Source organism: Amphiura filiformis, chromosome 5 (assembly GCF_039555335.1).
Source record: "Amphiura filiformis chromosome 5, Afil_fr2py, whole genome shotgun sequence".
NCBI classification, from domain to species: domain Eukaryota; kingdom Metazoa; phylum Echinodermata; class Ophiuroidea; order Amphilepidida; family Amphiuridae; genus Amphiura; species Amphiura filiformis.
Window position 1 is genome coordinate 9,558,960 of NC_092632.1, and position 21,583 is coordinate 9,580,542.

Here is a 21,583-nt window from a genome sequence, read left to right on the forward strand (position 1 = left end):
ATTGGTCCGTTGAGTTGATCAATTAAGAAAACAACCAATTACAGAACACGTACGAATCACATTTAACATCATATCCCATGAATCATCAGTAAACAAAGATGGCTGCGCCCAGTGTGGGAGTTTTATCGCTTCGGCTATTTGTTTTGGCTGGTTTTGTCACTTTATATCCCAGGACACTAGCCGCAACTCTACCTAATATAGTGGTGTTATTTGCAGATGACTTAGGATATGGTGATTTAGAGATATACGGGCACCCAACATCCAGTTCACCAAATATAAATGAGCTTGCACTGGGAGGTTTACGATTCACTCAATTCTATTCCACAAGTCCTGTATGCAGTCCATCACGGTAATGGACGCGCCATTAGATTCTCGGGGGGTAGGAAGTTGGAGTCGGGGCAAATTCTTTCTTTTTCGCCACTTGAAGCCAGCAATTTTTTTTTTTTCGCCGCCGTGGCAAGTTTTTTCATTTTTTTATTTTCATGCACTAGTATAGTCAGTAGGTATCCCAGGCAAATTTTTAGTTAACACATTTGCTATCAGCGAAATTCGCCGAGACCGGGGCCCAAACAAAATGCATATTTACATAGAAATTTGAATTTTTTTCGAGAATAGGTCGGTGAAGGAAACCTACATAAATATGTTTTCTATACTTCACTTGACCCAAATATATGATTTTTTATGGTGATAAATGGTGGAATTTTAGAGGATTTTGATAGCAGTTCCATTAAAAAAGCTGCTATCGCCATGAGACTAAGATCTAGAAACACCCCTAAATGCCGTTTTGGGAAATTTTGTTAGCAGAATCTTTTTGATGAAAGTCAATCTTTGACAAGATGTAACTTTGTTACGGAAAGTGCTATGACAAAAATGTTTTCAGTTTTGGCTTTCTTTACTCAAGGCAAGGGCTTTAATTTGATATGTAAAATGATGCAGTTTGATGGCAAATTTGAATTCACCTAGCATACCTATATACAGTATTCTCTTGGTTGGGCTGACGTCACAAAGGGGAAATAGCCTTGTAAAACCAGTCTTCAGTCTTCAGTCTTCAGTCTTTATGCTCCTAAATAAAGCAGATAGCTTGTCCAAGGAGAAATGTGCTGCTCAAAACACAGGTGCAGATGTGCCAATAGTGCAGGATATGTACAAGATGTGCGAGTAAAATGAACTCTAGATGCTTAGAGAACCTGGTGGACTGCAGAAGGCTGTAAAGCTCTAACTGCAGGGAGTGCTGCTGACTGGAAGGCTTGGACTGATGTTGATGTTACAGCTTCCACAGGCAGGCAGTTCCAAATTGGTATCGTCTTGAATGAAGAATGAATACTTGTAAGTGTCCCGAGATGCTCTGATGGGCTGATACCGGAGATGGTGGGTTAATCTCCCAACGGTTGGATGCAGTTTGATGATGGGTGGAAAGTTGACATTTATGAGTCCATGATGTATTTTGTGGAACATTGAACACTGAATGAACAGTCTCCTTGTTTTAAGAAGGTCCAGATCTAACTGGTGAAGTAGTGGTGTGACGCTAGCCCGCCTATCAAAGTTTCCACAAATAAATTGGGCTGCTTGGCGCTGGACTGTTTCCAATGACTTGATGTCCCTAGATGTATATGGGCTCCATGCTGATGCAGCATATTCAAGCTGAGGTCTTACTAAACTTTGGTAAGCCTTTAGTTTCACCTTCTGTGAGCATGGTCCAAGATTTCTTCGGATGATGCCAAGGGTACTCACTGCCTTAGATCGAATGTTAGCAATGTGCTCTTTGAAAGTCAAATCACTGGAAATGGTGACTCCAAGATATTTGTGACTAGCAACTTTTGGATGACTTGTTCAGCTACAGAGTAATTGAAGACAGACTGCTGCTTTTTACGGGTGATGGTGAGATGTTGACATTTTGATGCATTGAAGGCCATTTGCCAACTGTCAGCCCATGCAAAGACAGCTTGCAGATCTTGCTGTAATATCTGATGATCTTCAGGTCCCGGATTTCTCGGTATAGGATGCTATCATCGGCGAATAATCTGATGTTGGACTTTATCCCACTTGCAATATCATTAATATATATCAAGAAGAGTGTAGGACCAAGGACAGATCCTTGTGGGACCCCTGATTGTACTGGGGCCCAAGCTGAGCACTGACCATTGATGTTAACAGACTGTTTGCGATCTGACAAGAAGCCTTGTATCCATTTGAGTGTGCGCATGTGCAGCGCATGTGCAGTTCCCCTTTCTCGAGCTGGTTGCTATGCGCGCGCTTGTGCAAAGAGGACGAAGGGGACAATGTTCCCGGATGTCCGACCGAGTGAATACACTGCAGTGGCAGTGCAGGCCTTCATTTTTGAAAATTGCAGGAGCTCTGTTTTTAAATCACTCTTCTGAGTTTACTAAGGCGTTTTGGGTCAAGCTGGGAGAAAAAAATCCCAGGTCGACCAAAAATAGCGTATCGCACACGATAGACCACCTAAGTTATTGTAAATCGGTTTCTCCCAGGTCGACCGTAGAATTTTGGGTTGCCACATTCGGCCCATAAACGCCAGGATTTTTAGCCAGGTCGACCCATGACAAGCATGCAAATAGCCCTACATACGTGCCCCGACCATGGCGATATACATGTGATGAGTATAACCATTGTACGGCATTCATTCATAACTTTGTGCAAGCGCCGGTGTGACTTTTACGATATCAGTTTCAGTGTCTTGACTTGGGCGGCATCTAACTTAATTCAGTCATAGGCCTACTCTCATTCTCGTATTTATTTAATAGAGTAGCCCTATTCTTGTTTTAGTTTGCAAAATACAGAGGCAGATATAATCCCGGGATATACATGTATGATGTAAGCTCATGTAGTCATACTTCCAAGTTTTCTACTTTCTTGAATTTGCGTCAACGTGTAGGCCTAAACTCGCTTAAGCTTACATCCAAGTTCGCATGGACGGTACTACGACTCGATGTTTCAGACTTGTGAGAAAAGGAAAGAGGTCACAAATAGGATCAAATAAATAATCCAACAAAGAATCACCCTGCCTAAGTGCCGGACATAGGCTAGGCCTACATGTTTTAAACTTTATTATTATCCACCACGAATGGAGTGCCAATTTCTATTAGCCTAAGCTGTCTTTCTATCAACAAACGTGGAATCTCCCAGCTTGACCAATTTGGCTTTACTAAGGAAGACCGTTCACAAACACTTGTAAGGGGGGGGCCTGATGCAAAATAATTTCATTGCAAATATTTTTCGGGCCCCCCCCCCCTTTACAGACCTCAAAAATTTCAGGGCCCCTTTTTTGACATGAAAATTATGGGTCAACCCCAAAGCATATGAACTTAATTTTTCCAGGAAAATTTGTGGTCATTTTTTTCAGGGCCCCCCTAGGAGGGTCAAAAAATTTCAGGGCCCCCCTTTTTGCATCAGGCCCCCCTTACAAGTATTTGTGAACGGTCCCTAAGGTGCTCAACAAGGAATTCAATATTTTAATATATCTGTATTAAAACATAGGGATTCAAGTATTGAGGAGCTAGAGCTTTTATATAGTAAATCATACTCCTGAGAAATGTTATTAAGTTTTTAAGGAGAGCTGTAGTAGCCTAGTACTAGCTCTTTTGCAAGAGCTCCTCAATAAAGGTCTGACAATGCGTTATGCGGGGAAACTTTTTTTGTAGTATTGGAGGGGAAAAACACACCATGAATGTGTGCCAAAATTGCTTCCCCGCCCCCCTCCCCCTTCTCGGCTTGCCAAAAATTGCTTGCCCCGCTGGTGTCAAATGAAAGAGAAAGAAGTAAAGAATATGTTAAAAATTATTTCCCCACCGGAGGTGACACTCCTCAGAAGTCCTGGGACTGGGTCAGTATTCATATTTTGGGTCCTTTTCATATCTCGAAATGCCAAGAAGGTGATGTCAAATGAAAGAGAACAAAGTAAAGAATATAATTAAAATAATTTCCATACCGGGGTAGCACTCCTCATTTTGGACCCTTTTGATATCTCGAAAAGCCAAAATGGACATATCTTGAAATGTCATGAAGGTATGTCCCGAGTGGTGTGAAATGAAAGAGAACAAAGTAAAGCATATTGCAAAAATATTTCCACACCCGAGGGTGACACTCATCATAAGACCCGGGTCAATATTCATATGGGACCTTTTCATATCTCAAAATAAGGAAGGTATGACCCCCTAGTGGTGCCTGTTTACCTGTTTACCTGTCGTCTCGGACACTCTTTTGGAAGGCTATAAAGCCTTATAACGCCCATTCAATTTCATCATTACTTGACAAGTAATTTGTAATCTGTAATCATACTTGTCTATGGTTCTCTAAGAAGGTGTCAATGCCGTTTTTAAAGCAGTTGGTAGACTTGGCATGCACTACGGTTGCTGGCAATCGATTCCAAGCATTTACAACCCTTAGGGTGAAACAATTTCTTCTAAGCGTGTCCTTGCTTCTCACTTTATTGATCTTTAAATTATGTCCCCTCAGCCCTACCATCCTCCTCTCCATATCAAATAGATTATGGGGTTGGATGTCTGTCAGACCACTCATAATGCAATATACTTGGATGAGGTCTCCTCTGAGTCTTCTGAATGCTAATGAAGGGAGTTTTAGCCTTTTAGACGTGCTTCGTATGGCTGATCTCTGATCTCGGGAATCAACTTAGTTGCTCTGCGCTGAACCTTCTCCAGTTTATCGATATCGCCTTTCAGAAATGGACTCCATACACAATTTGCATATTCCAGATGTGGTCTAATCATGGTCTTGTATAGGGTTTTGAACATTGGAATATCCATATACTCAAAGGTTCTCTTCATCACTCCCACAATACGATTTGCAGAATGCTTTATTTGTGACTGCTCCTACATGCTTTCTGAAGGTAAGCGAACTGTCAAACAGGACTCCCAGATCCTTTTCTTCCTCCAGCTTTCCCAGTGGTCTGCTATTATCCCCATCTTTCATGGAATAACTATGGACTTCTCTGTCCTTGCCATAATGCATCACTCCACACTTCCCTACGTTGAAGTATATTTGCCATCTATTCGACCAATCTCCCAGCTTGTCCAAATCCTCCTGCAGCTTGGCACAATCATCATCACTGTGAACTTGGGTAAAGACCTTAGTGTCATCCGCAAACATTCTTACTAAGCTTGAAATTTCATTAGGGAGATCATTGATGAAAATGATGAACAAGATCGGTCCCAGTACACTGCCTTGGGGGATACCACTTTTCACCTCTGCCCACGAAGATTTGACTCCATTTACAGAGACACATTGCTTTCTTCCAAGCAGGAAGCTTCCTATCCAATTTAGGAGTTTGCCATCTATACTTAATATTATTAATTTGATGGTTTTTTTATATATATTTAAATGTTTCTCGTGTGCAATTATTCTAAATGTAATTTGATGTTTTTACAATTTCTAAATGTGTCTTTAAAATGTTATTTGATGTTTTTATACTATTTAAATCAAATTGTAAAATCCATGTAATTCAGCCATTTGGCTGCAATGTGTTTTAATAAATATACTATACTATATACTATAATATACCATGGGCCTCAACTTTCCTCAGTAAGCGTTGGTGTGGGACCGAATCAAAGGCCTTTCTGAAATCCAGGTAGACCACATCAATGCCATCACCCTCTTCAAGCATCCTGGTCCAGATATCCATGATTTCTATTAGCTGTGTAACGCAAGATCTTCCTTGCCTAAATCCATGCTGTTCATTGCAAATTATTTCATTTTCTTTCATGAAATCCATCAGTTGGTCTCTGATAATTGACTCAAGCATCTTGCATACAACTGATGTCAAACTGACAGGTCGATAGTTACCAGCATCAGAAGGGCTTCCTTTTTTGTGTATAGCTGTTACCTCTGCTATCTTCCATCTATCTGGGACGACACCTTCCTCCATGGATTTATTGAAAATAACAGCCAGGGGCTCTGAAATTTCCTCACATGCTTCTCTCAAGACCCTTGGATGCAGGCCATCAGGGCCTGGTGACTTTGACGGTTTTAACTTCAGTATCTCCTTCCTGACATCTTCACACTTTATGTTGATATTCTCTAACTTTACATCTTAGTGCATCTTATCTGGTTTAGGGATGTGCCTTGTGTCCTCTTCTGTAAAAACACTAGCAAAGGAGTTGAGTACTTCTGCTTTATCACCATCAGCTTGTGCATAAGATCCATCCTCTTTTTTTAGATCCTTAATTCCAGCTTTCACCTTGGTTTTAGATCTTACATACTTCCAGAACGCCTTGGGATTAACCTTCACATCTTCCGCTAGATTTTTCTCAAAACTTTTCTTTGCTCTCCTCTCCTCACTTCTTTTGTTGCCTCATTTCTTATTTTGACATATTCCTCATAGTCTTGATAGTGCTTTGTTCTTGTATAGCGTTTCCAAGAATTGTATTTCTTTTTAACTTTCCTCATTGCCTCACTGCTCATCCACAGCGGCTTAAACTTCTTCGGTGCACCACCACATGTCTTTGGCTTGGTTTTGGGTATATTTCTCTCCATTGTAAATGAAAGATGAAAATGTGCAAATGAAAGATAACAAAATAAAGAAAATAATACAAATTTCCCCCATCAGGGTAACACATACTCCTCATAAGACCTGGGTCAATAGCTGAAGCCACATCATGGTTCAGCTATGGTGCGGTAACCGTTCTAGTTAAGAGATGACAACCAAATCTCCTCCATTGACAATGCATGTGATGAACCACGCCGGAACAGGATCACCCAAGATTTTACTTTCCTGTGTCACTCTAGCAGTTTCTAGCTAGCTAATCAATATTTCCTTGTCTTATTATGCAAATGTTCATAAGATATCAAGCCCCAAAAATATGAAAATACATATAGGAAGTGTTCCTTACAAAGTGCAAAGTTGACCCACATTGAAATACTGTAGCTTTACTGAGTCTTTAGTGTCTATCTCCCAAGCAAGGAATTTAGTGCATGCGCAACCAAATTGCAAAAAGCCTTATTGGTGAAACAAAAATAACAGGGAAAAATGAAGCATATTATATAATTATATAATGAAGCAGGATTCCTTTTTGAGATGTGCTTGCTGCCCAAATTTACATGGTACATACTCGGTACTCCAAGGGGTCTACAATGTAACTGTATCAAATGTCAATTTTGCAACAACAAAAATGCCTCCCTCCCTTACTCCATCCCCCTCTCTTCACCTTTCAATAAATGTGGGGACAACATTTTAAACTTTTATGTGGCCTAAAAATAATATTTCAGAAAGAGAAAAAAGTCAAAGAATATTTTCTAAGGCATTTGTGGAAAGTAATCATTTTCAAAAATATGTTTTCCTACCTAATAATTGGCAACCAGTTGCTCAGTATTTTTTTTCCTTTTTTCAGGCCCATATGTACACTGTACATTACCAGAAGTGCATAAAATGTCTTAAAACCATAAAGCCAAGTATCAAAACAATTCCCTAAACAAAAATGAATTTAATTCTAACAAAAATTGCATTTTCCACCAGAGCTTCTCTTCTGACTGGTCGCTATCAGACAAGATCTGGTATCTGGCCAAGTGTTTTTGTACCAGACTGCACTGGAGGCCTGCCTAGTAATGAAACAACTATAGCAGAGCTACTCAAAAAGCAAGGATACACTACTAGCATAGTCGGCAAGTGGCATCTTGGAGTGGGAACAAATAATGAACATCTGCCTTTAAATCATGGATTTGACACCTATTTTGGTGTGCCATACTCCCATGACATGTGCCCATGCAGGACATGTTTTTATCCAAATGATACCTGCTATAATGACTGTGATCCACAATATAGTAACTGTCCTTTGTTTCAAAACTCAACATTGGTTGAACAACCAGTAGATTTGCTAACACTTGATGAGAGGTATTCACAACATGCAACTTCTTGGATTGCTGATAAAGCTACACAAGATGCACCATTCTTCCTCTACTTCGCTTTTCAAGTAAGTAAATGTTTTCTAGTGAGTGGGTTAGGGTTTTTTAATAAACCTGTCAAATTAAAATGCATTCTTGCACAAGGGACATGTTCTGTTTTCTATCTTACATCAAGGTCTAACATTAAAACAATGTTTCCAAATAAATAAAAAGCTTTCTTCTTAAATGCAGAAATCTCAGTTTCGATGAAGCAAAATGGGGGATGAGGCTGTCAATCAGGTTACACCCCTTTTTCACAGGTCAAAATGAAAAAATACACAAAAGATTTTGGGCTCTTCCCAGTGGGGAATTCCTAAATTTCAAAGCCCACTTCAGGAAACTGGCTGGCAGACAAGGTGGTGTTAAACAAATTATTTTTGTAGGGTTCTGATGTGTTGTATGTAAGCCAAGGAACAATATATTACATGTTTGTTTTGAAAAATGTTTGTTTCATTTGTTGTACAGCAAGATAAATACATGTTTGTATATTATATGCAGTAATTTGTATAAATAATTAGCACTAAAAGCCTTTTGTTATTGCGATGCATCTGTTGGTTTGTACATGGGCCCCAGGAATAACAGCATTTGTTACATTTTGTTCAATTTTGCATCTTGTATCAATTACAATGTTCTGGCCAATATTGATTAAAGTTATTGTTTGTTTGATTTTTTAACACTATGAAACTGTAAATGATCACAAAATATTGCAGCCCTTCCAAATAATCTTTAGAAATCAAACCAATGCATGTTTTATAAATTGTACCCATAAGTGATTTTGACACAATTTTTTCAGCATACTCATCACCCCCAATACGCTTCCAAGCAGTTCAGAAACAGCACATTACGTGGCATGTTTGGAGACTCACTGGCAGCACTTGATTGGACTGTTGGACAAGTTATGAAGCAGTTACGTGACAGTGGTATTATTGACAATACCTTTGTATTCTTCACGTCAGACAATGGGTATGTATCATATAAAGAATACAGGTGTCAAACAGCATTACCACATCTCAGGGAAAAGTTTTGCACCACATAAACAAATCTGATCATTTTGGCAATAATTGCAGGGTTAGAATTTCTCGCTGGGATTCTGCTGAATGAATTTGCTAAAGATTCTTGTAAATATTTCAAGTCTACACACTAGTACAGTGGCAAGAATACAAGAGTCTTGTAAAATTCTGTTGCCAGAATCCAAATGGACCAAATTCTATCCATGAATTGACATTTGTCAAGAGGAACTAGACTGTTCTCTCAGGCTACATTGTAGGTGCCCTGAGTGCTGAAATGTGGAGCAGTTTTGCTGAGACTGACAAATGTGGTTCAAATCCAAGGAAAATTTCTTGGCACAATGTGAGAGGTGAGATATTGTGAGACTTGCAGTCATTCCTGCTTGAATCAACTTTGAAAACATAGGTATCTGATCAGGTGCAGCTATGGTTGCCTTATTATGTGAGGAATTCCTGACATTGTTTCAACATTCATTCTATTTGAATAATTGAATGTTCTGAATGCTGCCAGTGATAATATTAAGTTGCTACAATGATGAAGATAACTAGAAATGTTTGTTGCATTCATCGACAATATAATCTACATAATGTTATTTAACCCTAACCTTACTAAACATCAAAAACCTCAATTCAGAAAGCGTAGGCATAAGCAGGTATCCCACGTGATGCTATTGCGTCATCATGCTAACAGTCATATGGGGGTTCAAAACCGCACCCGAGAAAAAAAGTTTTCTCTTCTTCTTCTTTCTTTCTTTCCTCCTTCTTTCCTTCCCCCTCACCAAAAAAGCAGCTAGGGCATAAGGGTTAATAACACCTTAATTTTCCTCCTATAGATATGTTTACCTTTACCCTAACCTTACTAAACATCAAAAAACCTCAATTCAGAAAGCGTAGGCACAAGCAGGTATCCCATGTGATGCTATTGCGTCATCATGCGAACAGTCATATGGGGACGGAAAGCTTGGCCGGGCAAGCTACTCCCCCGTGGCAAGGTAGGTCAGTGCATGGGCGTGGCACCGGAAGGGTCAGGGGGTTTGAAACCACACCCGAGAAAAAAAGTTTTTTCTTCTTCTTTTTTTCTTTCTTCCTTCTTTCCTTCCCCCTCGCCAAAAAAGCAGCTAGGGCGTAAGGGTTAATGGCAGAATTATTTTCAGCCCATTTTATGGGTGTGGCACTTTTAATGTTTCACTCATCTACAAAAATATGACTTTTCAGAAATCAATTATAGAAAGCATTTTGAGACCAAATTAGACTAAAATGGTATTATTTTATGTAAATAATATCCACAAATCATCTGTAAAATCTTAGTTTGTTTTTGTAGCAAAAATCACACTGAAAAGGTACTCAAATTTTTCCGGCTTCCTTTTTCACTGGCCATTTTCCAGGTTGCAGGACGATAGTCAAGGTTGCCAGGTTTGGCAATGTTATTTAACAGTTGTAAACCAATTTATTTTACAGTCCAAGTTTACGCAATGAAAACAGAGGTGGCAATGCAGGTCTGTTGAAATGTGGTAAAGGCACTACATATGAAGGTGGTATGCGTGTCCCTGGGATAGCACACTGGCCTGGTCACATCAAGCCTGGTAGAACCACTGAGTTAGCAAGTATAATGGACTTGTATCCTACCATAGCTAACCTTGTAGGTGCTACGATGCCTAACGTCACCATAGATGGTATAGACATGGCTCCTATACTCTTCAGTGATACCCCAAAGGTATGAGTATGCTCATTATTTCAGTTGATGGAATGTTTTGGTAATGGTAGCACTCACAGTGGCTGTATATGCTTGCTTTGATCCATGAATAGATGAGACATGATCATGGGGAATGAGTCATGTGTCGGCAATTATCAGTTGCAAGTTTTTTACATCATTTTCTGGCAGTTTTCAAATGCTACATTTTGATGCAAACCCAATTGGATATCTGGTTACTGAGTTATGAGCAATAATAGCTGAAAACAATATAAAACAAAAGAATTTGAACACTGTTTTTGTCAATATCTCAAAAATAATATTAGTGACATCTGACTCATTCCTCTTGATTTTTGAAAGTCAAAATGGACATTTTCCATGTTGGACATGTTGTATCAGTGTAATTAAATGAAGTATCCGGCAATCACAACATTATGTCTTATATATTAGAAAAATAATTATCAAGCACGAACCACATGGTTTTATTTAAAACAAAGTCATATTAACCATAAAAACGAATAACAACAGCCATCTCTCAACAAATGAGCACAAATAACCATGACGTCATTGCTCTAGAAAATTTCGACTCAGGAATTTTGAATATCGCGTGTTGAGAGATGGTTGTTTTTATTCGTTTTTATGGTTAATGTGACTTCGTTTTAAAAAAAACCATGTGGTTCGTGCTTGATAATTATTTTTCTAACATATAAGACATAATGTTGTGATTGCCGGACACTTCCTTTAATAGTGAGAGAGAGAACTGTAAACAAATGCAGCAACCAAGAAATTCAATGTCAAGATGGAATTCCTGTGATATAGTAATATCAAGATGGAATTCCTGTGATATAGTAATATCAAGATGGAATTCCTGTGATGCAGTAAATAATTTACTTTACTTTCATTGCCAGTTAGGACTAACAAGAGGATTAGGATTTAGCTATGTTTCATTAAAAAAAAAAAAAAAATTAGTGCTGTATTTTTCTGGAATGGGGAGTAGGGAATGGGGGCTAATTATGTAAAATAAAGTACACAATGAAGGCCTACTTAAATATGCAGACCTGCCAACCAATATGTTTTTCCCGTATTTCATACGGGAATTCGTTAAAAATATGAGCGTCCTTTTTTTCAAATAAAATACGGTTTTGATCATTGACCAAAAACAAAATAAAAATGCCATTTCAAAACAGCAGCGCCCCTCTGCGTTGTTGTATAAATGTATGAAAGAGACTAAATTGCCGTTGCATGCATAATAGGTGTATATGAGACTATATGATACCCAAACTGGTATAGTCTATCTTTACATGTGTGTGTGTGTATCTGTGTTCGCCGAAAGTTGCCGTGGGGATGATGTTGATGGCAGCCATTGCTGGATTGTTTTTTATTGAGCGGGGGACAAAGATGGATTCAGAATCGCTCGAAGCTGATCAGATAGACCCTTTGGTTAAAAACCTAAGTGGGAATGGCTAAATCGTGCACCTCTGCAGACATCTCTGAAAGGAGAAAGTCATGCACAATGTGCAATTTGTAGTGTGGATTTTCAGCATCGCTTACTCTCACAGTGGATCGTATAACATTGTACGTAAGCTCATCAACGCTTGATAATTTTAGAAAATATGTTTTTTTAATGAAAAATACGACTTTTGGGGTTTCAGAATACAGTTTTGTGATCTCAGAGGTTTGCAGGTCTGAATATGTAACTATTTTAGATTGTGTTTTATTTAAGTGTAACACACTATTCTCATTGTTTTGTATTTTTAATGTCCACAGAGTCGTAGGGAATCTTTCTTCTACTACTTCACCTCCCCGGATCCCACAGTTGGCGTCTATGCAGTGCGTTACAAGCAATACAAAGCCCACTTCTACACTCAGGGAGAAGGGAACTCTGATGCAAAGAACCATGATCCAGACTGCCGTCCCTCAGCAAAACTAACAAGACACGATCCTCCATTGCTGTATGATCTACATGTGGATCCAAGCGAGCAGTTTGCACTCAATACCACCGAATACCAAGATATTGTCAAGAAAACCACCCAGTTATACAATGAGTTCAATGCAAACATGGAGTGGGGCGCATCACAACCGGCAAACCATGATACCTCAGCTGAGCCATGTTGTAATAAAGGTTGTACCCCATTTCCTGAATGTTGTCATTGCGGTAAGGATGACAGGTGGAATAAATACTCCAGCAAGGTAAATAGGCTCAAGTGAAGTAGGATTCAATCAAAGACATTGGACCCAAAGAGTACCAACTCAGAATTGCCTCATGAGTGACACGGTAAATCTGCCATCTTGGTTTCTTACATATGGAGACCAAAATAGTGTATCGATCTGTAAGCTTGAGTGTTATTTTGTCCATATGCCTTGCTCAATGTAGTAAAGTGAAATCAAATGTTGTGTGATTTTGCAGGAATCTGGTATGCTAGTTGGATTCCTTGCATCATTTCCTTTTTGAAAATGTATACTTTTATATACTTATCATCATTGATTATAAGTTTAGAGATACAATAAAAAGCAATATCTAAATTACTACCTTGAGGAAGGCATACAGACTATAGAAAGGTTTGCTTGCAGATCACTTAGCATACCTTATCACAACAATGCATTACATGAACAATGCAAACAATCAAGTTGGCCAGACACATAGTAAAATAATCCAGAGGTACACTATATTGCCCTCCCTCCCTCCCTCCATAGGCAAGACACAAACATGGCCAAGTTGTTACTCTTTGGGTGTAATATTCTCTTTCTCATTCATCTGAGAAGCATAATTTTGATAATCAGGACAATCTTTTCTATTTAGGTGACCGTGAGCCAGTGGTGCAACCGATAACCTTCAGTCTTCACCATCTATAATGTTATGAAGCTTAGTGGTTCAGATTTGGGGACAAATTCTTCTCTGAGTATTCAACTAAATATTCATGTTACTCAGATGAATGAGGATCTGTAGAGTTAGAGGTGATTTCAATTAAAACATCACCTAGCAACACTGAACATAAATAAGTTATTTCTGAAATATCATTTTTTGTTCAATGAAAGTGGTAACAACAGCCATATGAAATTGTGCCTGCAATCTTGGGAGGTAAGGTACTCTCCAAAGAATGATAATACTTTAAATGTAGAGATGCTACTTTTCCAGTTTTTGCTGTAATTCCTGATTTGGTTTTTTTTCTTCACCAAAACCAAAAAATATATGTTCTTTCATGGCCATCATATTTCATTTTTGAAGTGGTGAAGTTCCAGGTTTTTTAACAAACCTACTATTACCCGGTGGCATCTCTGTAAATGAAAACGTCTTTCTGCAAATATTTTAAATATTTCATAGTTACTATGATTACTGTATTTGCTCTTTTAATTGTTCCTTCTATTAAACCCCCCATCAATTTATTCAACAAAAATGTTTATAAAATACTGAAGTTTCCATGCTAACTAGTTTAGTATGATTCACACATGATTGGTAATTGCCGAAAATGACACCACAAACCCGGAAGTGAACCGGAAGTTCATAGTTTGTCATTTTGGTATGACTTTTAAGCTTACCTAACAATTTTTCAGGAATTATCATTGTAAAAGAGACGCCTAATAAACGCACCCTCTTTCGAAAATGTCATGCCCATGGGGTGTTAAATAGAGTAAATACACTATTGATATAAAAGTTTGAGTATGAGCACAATTGAAGGAAGTTTCCTAATTTTCCCCCCATGATATGCAACAAATAACATGAAAATGGATATGCGTTTTTTAACAAATGTCAGTGCCAGTCAAAGAAGGTTGTAATCCCCCCAGAGTCCTAGAGTATCATGGACGTATTATAGAGCACGTAGTGCGATGGACTTGCAACTCCGTTCATCGATGTGAGGTCAGCGATCGTCACGCTTGCAACATGTGGACGTAGATGGCAGCAGCATTTTTCTTTAATTAGCATATTCGTGACGTCATGTTAACGTAAGTCTCCACAGCACTACGCATATTTTTTAGGTAGCTTTTAGTACTGTCGTGGTGGCAGCAGCATTTTTCTTCACTTTTCTAAAATGGCGACGCCCAGGGTTTAATTACAAATTCTTCAATTTATCAATATTTCATGAAAATTTACCAAACAAACGGATACAGTCATGACAGTTAATATTTAAAGTACATGTATAAATGGTCATAGTTATAAAAGAAAGAACATAAGAAACATAAACAAATGAATTGTACCAATATTCAATATTAATGGCAGCGGCCGTGACTTATCAATGGCGCTGGTGGGTAATACATGGGGGAAGCCGACGGTGACACCACCTTTTTGCATTGCGCTGGTATACGAGTTGCAACGGCCTGAGAGTATTTGGAGTAGAGAGGTGACCATATTTGCTGGAACGGGTTAGGGTTAGGGGTTCCAGAAAATATGGTTACCGTCACTCTCATTGTGTGAGTAATATTGACTGAATACCCAAAACCTGTGCTACCATAGATCCGCCTATTGTCAATTTTTATGTGATCAACTCCAATCATAATACCAGTATGATAATTATCTGTAAAAACTGGTAAACAGTATCTTTGATACATTCATACAGTGGATATCTGGATTTATCCAACAAGTTATGTTGGAAAATAATAAAACAACTCTTGTTTTTGTTTTTGCTTTGTGATGCTTGAAAACCTCTGTGAATTCCTCTGCAAATTTTCTACCATAATATGTATATATACGAGGGGGTATCCAAAAGTTTTTGACATCACCCAGAAGGAAAAGAGCCAAACTGTTACTTCCTGGTAATGCACATATCAAATGCAACCCCGGCCCCTGGGGACCCGGGGATGGTCCGGGACTTGACATCATGTGACCCGGGATTTGACTCAAAATGTATCCCGGAGGGAGCCGGGTGTTGGCCGGGATTGCATTCCTACAATGCACTATGATTGGGAAATTTGACCAATATAACCTAATTTTAGAGGCAAAGTCCCCATTGACACACACACAAAATGGTCATTTTAAAACTGCAGCCAACGAGCTAATAGTTGAGACTTAGGACTGATATTTGATTTTCTTACAGGAAACATTCATATTGTCCCACTGCATTAATTTTATTCCTAAGTCTCGATGTTTTCAATGTTAAATAATAGGATGAAAACATCAGATATTTGCACACAATCCCAATGCAAAGTATGGTCAACTTGCCACATGTTAACAAAAACCAGACATACCAAGGTCAGAAACCCCATTGGGTCATGGGAATGTCTTTAAACATCCTCTGGAAAAGAGCTACATTGATGAAATTTTGTCAGTGTAATCACTGGTCCTTATGTGCATTATGGTCCAAAAATGGTCTCCTAAGTATGTTTACTTTCTTTACAGGTGGCGCTAGATGGGCAGTAAGCGCATAACCTGCAAGATGGTGAAAATTGAGGCATGCAGCGTGATTAAGTTCCTGCATTTTTTTTTTTTTTTTTTTTTATGTCGGGCATATCTAGGCATTAACAGCTGAAATCTAGGAGATAACGCTGAAGAAACTTCGCCAGATACAAGTGACCTGGTGAACGGTGGGTCGCCAGAGATAGCTGGTCGGGGTAATTTTATAGGACAGGCAAGTGTAGCCGACAATCGGGCGTAACCCTGATCGGAACCGCCTGTAACAAGGTCTTTTTTGTCATGGATTCATCTGCCCCGCCATTACCAGATGAACCACGGGAGAGCAGAGATGTTTTCTTCTTTTTTTTTTTAGGTCCTGCGGGGAATCGAACCCGGGACCTCTTGCACCAAAGGCAAAGACCTTAACCAGTGGACCACGCTGCTCCCCTAGCGCCACCTGTAAAAAATTAAACATACTTATGAGACCATTTTTTTACCATAATGTACATAAGGACCAGTGATTATACTGACAAAATTTCATCAATATAGCTGTTTTCCTTCTAGGTGATGTCAAAAACTTTTGGATACCCCCTTGTATCTTTAATTGATATTAATTCTAATTGCATTATAGGAAGGGTTTCATATCTATTCTGTGAGTGACAGTCAAAGCTGTACTAAAGAAAACTAGCATATATTTTGTAATATAAGAGACCTATTGAATGCATGAAGAAAGAGACAGTTGATAAGGCATCAGGCTTTAGTGCGAGAGTCCATTGTTCGAGCTGTGTTGTGGTTGGAAAATATTCTTTAGAAAATAGTTAAACTTAAAATTCCCCTTGACAAGAAAACTATCTGCCTAATTGTCTATCTTTATTTTGGGATCATATCCTGGTTATGATTGTTATATGTGGTTAGACTAGGATACTGTGCCTATCGGTGGCATGCCTGATGGGGAGTATGGGGACACCCCCCCCCCTCAAAAAAAAACTCCAGAGAAAATGGAAAAAGAAACATTTCTTGTTTTTAGTACTGTTTAAATATGCTCACATTCAGGAAACACCCCAATTTGGGTATAGAATAATGTAAAGTTGCAAAGTTGCGAAATGAACCAAATATGTATCAACTTTCACTTCAAATAGTGTGAAACTGAAAATGTGTACATGTTGCACACGCAGATATCCCAGTAAAATTGGGTCAAAATAATGCTCACCAAGCATTTTTTCTTTGTGCCTCCCCCCCCCCAAATGCACAGGCATGCCACTGGCACCTATATTGAGTTGCATCCCTGAATGTTGTTTAATGATTTATAAGGCATGTCTTGGGCCACAGTTGGCAGTGACATTCTGTAAAGTGTGCAGAGGCCTGTGAGTTGGCACCGTGCACTATAAATCGCCAAATGTATGTTTTATTTTATTCAAGATGTGCTACTTTTTTTATTGAAGCCAGTGGAGATTCTAATAAGATTTAACATAATTGAACAGGTAACTAAGTTACCAGATTTGTGTCAATAAATGTTGTAAATGTTGTGCGCTTACATTGAAAATGTCCAAATAGTGGCATCATTGTATTTTTTTAGTTATTTTTCTTATGAAATGTGATTACTTTTTCAACTTTTATTTTGCAAAACAATGAGCCCACGTAAATGTTTTTACTAAAGTGCAATCCTTTGTGTGAATTATGATGATTTTTGCAAGTCAGTCTTGGTGATTTTTCTACAATGCTATACATTGCCATGATTTATAAATAATGGCAAAATAGAATATGACCCGTTTACACAGAGCCTCAAGTTGACTTTATTTGTGTGAAAAGAGGGTTGTCGTAATTTGAACTCGACTTCAGAAGTCGACTTCAAATGATGACCCAGAGCAACATTTTGTCAAACTCGACTTTTGCAGTGTAAACGAACACATAATTAGAGGTCAACTTCATAATGGTTATTTGAAGCATGAGCAAGTGAAATGATGGCATAAAAGTCAAATTCACAATTGTTCTGAAGTCGACTACCATGTAAACACCTGTTAAGAAATAATTTATGCTACTAGTAATCCTTAGTTACAATCTAAATTCAATGTTGCAATTGAAGTTGACTTCTCTCTGTGTAAACGGAGTCTATGACATGATACAGACATTTTTGTGTACATTCCTGTATATCATGAGATTGTTGAATTATATATGGAGAATATATGCCATAACAAAAGTTCTTCAGACTTGATATTATTCTAAAGCTAATACTGTATTCGTTCCATTAACCGCCCATGCTCCTATATGTGCCCACCCAGTGACTTAACAACAAGCAAACTGTGATATTATTTTATTAACTGTCCATGCAAATCTGAATCATGGTCTGAAACATATGACACACTGATGATGATAGATCAGTATTTTGTGCTTTTTTTACATATTTTGGGCTTAAAACAATGTAAAAAATAAGCGCCCACCCAAAATGACTTTGTTAAACGCCCTTACCGCCTTACCGGTTAATGAAACAAATACTGTTCAATACATGTATATTTTATTATACAGTACTATTGTAAATGTAGTATTACCGTACTGACACGAGTATAGTCCCACCTTTGAGTAAAGTCCCACCCCCAAATTTTCGAAGAAAAAAAAAAAATTGGAGTGTCCCAGGACCTGGACCTAAATGCTAGGATCATTCATGGTTGATCTAAAAAAAAAAAAATGTCAAGATGTTTTGTATTTTTAATATGAAAATTGATATTTTGTATTCATGTCATACTCTATTAATGATTTCAAAATGCATTCAAATTCAATGTCAGTACGGTACACCCATGTAAGTGAACTCTGATGTTCAGTGGTTGGTTATCGAGTAACATTTCCAATTTATTTTTCTGGGTATTATGAACACAGTGATATGTTGCATCAATACCAGAGGATATTCAATGAAATAGAATTTGCACACATTTGTTGGAATAACTGTACAGTCAAGGCCATATGTGACACGATCTGGTCCATCATGTGCCATGAAACCAAAGGTAGCAAATTTCAAATTGAGATAAAGGCAAAAATATTGAGTAAAAAAAAATAAAATACATAAGAAAATAGACATCAAAAAACTTCACAACTTTAGAACCAAGTAGACTAGACCTTAGGTGTTTTCAGTATATGATAGCCTAATGTTTGTGTAAGGTAGTAATTATAGTAACTTTCAAAAATGCCTCCTTTGGCCCCCATGGATCAGATCGTGTCACATATAGAATGCCTGATAAATACCCAGCAAGCCTCAAAATGTTTGAATGTCTGGTTATATAAAGGATATAAAACATGTTTGATAACATACAAAAACATTCTTTAAAACTTGCTGTAAAATGTTATTTATAACATTTTGGCAGCATTTTTGAAATGTTGTAGTGTTTTTCACATAAAACATTTGCTGGGTAGATGATAAAAATAATATGGAATTGCTTGTTTTTTGGTGATATATAAATATGTTGCACTATAGTTTGATCAACTCGTAATCGGCGGGAATTGTTAAAATTTTACCACTACACCGAAAATTATACCCATGTTACGAGTGATATTATTGACCTGTCTGGTCTATACTGTGCGTGTTAAAAAAGTATAGACAAAGTATGTGACTTAAATAATAATTTTTGATACGTGTGGTGAGTTGTCACAAGGCATTTCTCGAATTAAAATATATTGATATTAATTTTTGATGTTATAAGGCGCGCCTGTTTATACAAGCTGATCAAACTATAGCATTAAAATATTGTACTCATCTGCAACCCAGGGTCTGCAACCTGGATTTTTGTTATAGCTCTTGCAATTATTCTTGTATCACCCACAAAGCCATTCAATATTGATGCTATTATTAGATCACTTTAACAGGTATATTTTTCTAAATACTATACATAACCAGAGGGAAATTATGACTTTAAATTAAAAGTTAAAATGAACATTGTGTGAATGTTTGGTTTATTAGGCCATCTCAAAGCTTCTAAAAAGGTGGCAAATCAAGTGCACAAATGCAATTATTGTGTCTTTTTTAGTCTCTGATTTAGCCCATTATAATGTTTTGATGAATCCAAGTGTGTGAAAATATTGTATCCAAAACACAATAATGATAAAATTGGATGTTTTACGCCCAACATTTAATGGTCTTGTTAAGAGTTTATGTCTTGTCCAATATTTAAAAACTCATCGCTTGAGCAATCAATATTTGTGCAATCGATCCAATTTTATATCAATTTAACACCCCCGGAATCTCCCACACTGGGGGTGGGGGGGGGGGTGGTGTAGATATCAACTAAGTCACATATTTTGAAATTCACTCTCCCATTGTGGAAGATCAAGGTCTTGTCTTCCATATAGGGTGTATAGATTTCAAATGGAATAGCCCATTGGGCTGATATGCCTGTGACATGCATGTAACCAGGATGTTGTCTCTGTAGTTTGTGTTCCTCCATCACTAAACACTAACTGTCTGGCGACAATCTGTGAAATGACGATCGCTGATTGGTTAATGAATTTCCAAATAAAACTCTTTTCAATTGGCTATATAGAACGTGACTTGTGTAAGTGACACTAAACATCATAGGCCCCATTATTTGTAGATACTGCAAACGCAAAATATACGTTATCTGATATCGCCTTTCATGTTTTTATTTGTTTTTATGGTCAATATGAGTTTGTTTTAAATAAAACCATGTGATTCGTGCTTGATAATTGTTTTCCTAGCATATAGGCTAAGGCATAATGTTGTGATTACCGGAGTGTTCTTTTGAGCATGTTAATGTTTCCCCTATTGCCTGATTAATGTCAAAGTCATATGTACCTATAATACGTTTACGGGACCTTTGGACGTCCAACCGATTGATTTGAACATACCATTGGCCTGGAGAGGAGGCATCTCTGTAGACGATAAATCAATATGACCTTCATCAAGTGAGGATCAGCCAAGCACGAAAAGTTTCTTGTTTAGCGGAACTAGCATATTATCTTTACTGTAGGCCTTATAATCATAATACAGGCCTGCCTCAAGTGTAATGTGCGAGTAGGATGATTTCTTTGATATTCTTCTTGATTTGATTAATATTATACCAATTTCTTTTCTTTTAATACCTTTACATCATAGGCCTATAACTTGTATTAGTGAAAACATAGTCTAAAACAAAATGGGATTTCCTCCACCTTTTCTTTTTCAAAGAAAGTTTTCAAGCTGGAAATAATGTCACAGATATTTTTGCTGCCATGTTTAAAGATATGAAATACCTGTGTGATGGTTGATGAAGGGTCTGATATCAACTGTAATGGCATGGGAGATATATCAATTGTGTGAAGAATACTTTGTGGGAACAAGTTGCCGTTAAACATGTTTAATAAACGCCTGCATTTGTAATGCTTGTCGGGGAGTAAACAAAATATTCTGTGTGCGTGGCCTGAACTAAAGGTCTGTATAGTGCAAATCTGTCTATTTATTCAGCGCTTTAGAGAATGTGTACCCAACCGTTGCTGTCAACTGAAAGACCTTTGATTCTGAATACTTGTCCGAGTGTTTGATGACATTGTATCATATATGCCTACCGCGGATGCGGTGGCATAGCATAATTCTCCACTGACGTATATAGAACATCATTAACAAACTTTAGTACTTCTCGGACCTAAAGATTATAAGAGATTATACAC

At 37.9% G+C, this 21,583-nt stretch overlaps 1 protein-coding gene across 1 annotated transcript; it reads left to right on the forward strand.

Annotated features, from left to right (window-relative positions):
• The first annotated feature begins 2 nt into the window (after positions 1-2).
• On the forward strand, positions 3-14,398 carry LOC140152583 (arylsulfatase A-like). The gene is made up of 5 exons (XM_072174974.1): positions 3-349; positions 7,487-7,940; positions 8,705-8,874; positions 10,377-10,632; positions 12,376-14,398. The coding sequence occupies exons 1-5, from the start codon at positions 99-101 to the stop codon at positions 12,814-12,816; spliced, it is 1,572 nt and encodes a 523-aa protein (XP_072031075.1). The 5' UTR covers positions 3-98; the 3' UTR covers positions 12,817-14,398.
• The last annotated feature ends 7,185 nt before the right edge of the window (positions 14,399-21,583 follow it).

Excerpts from the sequence above, each read along its gene's own strand:
- LOC140152583 (XM_072174974.1), top strand. The coding sequence starts at position 99 with ATGGCTGCGCCCAGTGTGGGAGTTTTATCGCTTCGGCTATTTGTTTTG. Across the intron at positions 7,941-8,704 it reads TCCTCTACTTCGCTTTTCAA|CATACTCATCACCCCCAATA; the intron begins GTAAGTAAATGT and ends CAATTTTTTCAG. Across the intron at positions 8,875-10,376 it reads TTCTTCACGTCAGACAATGG|TCCAAGTTTACGCAATGAAA; the intron begins GTATGTATCATA and ends TTTATTTTACAG.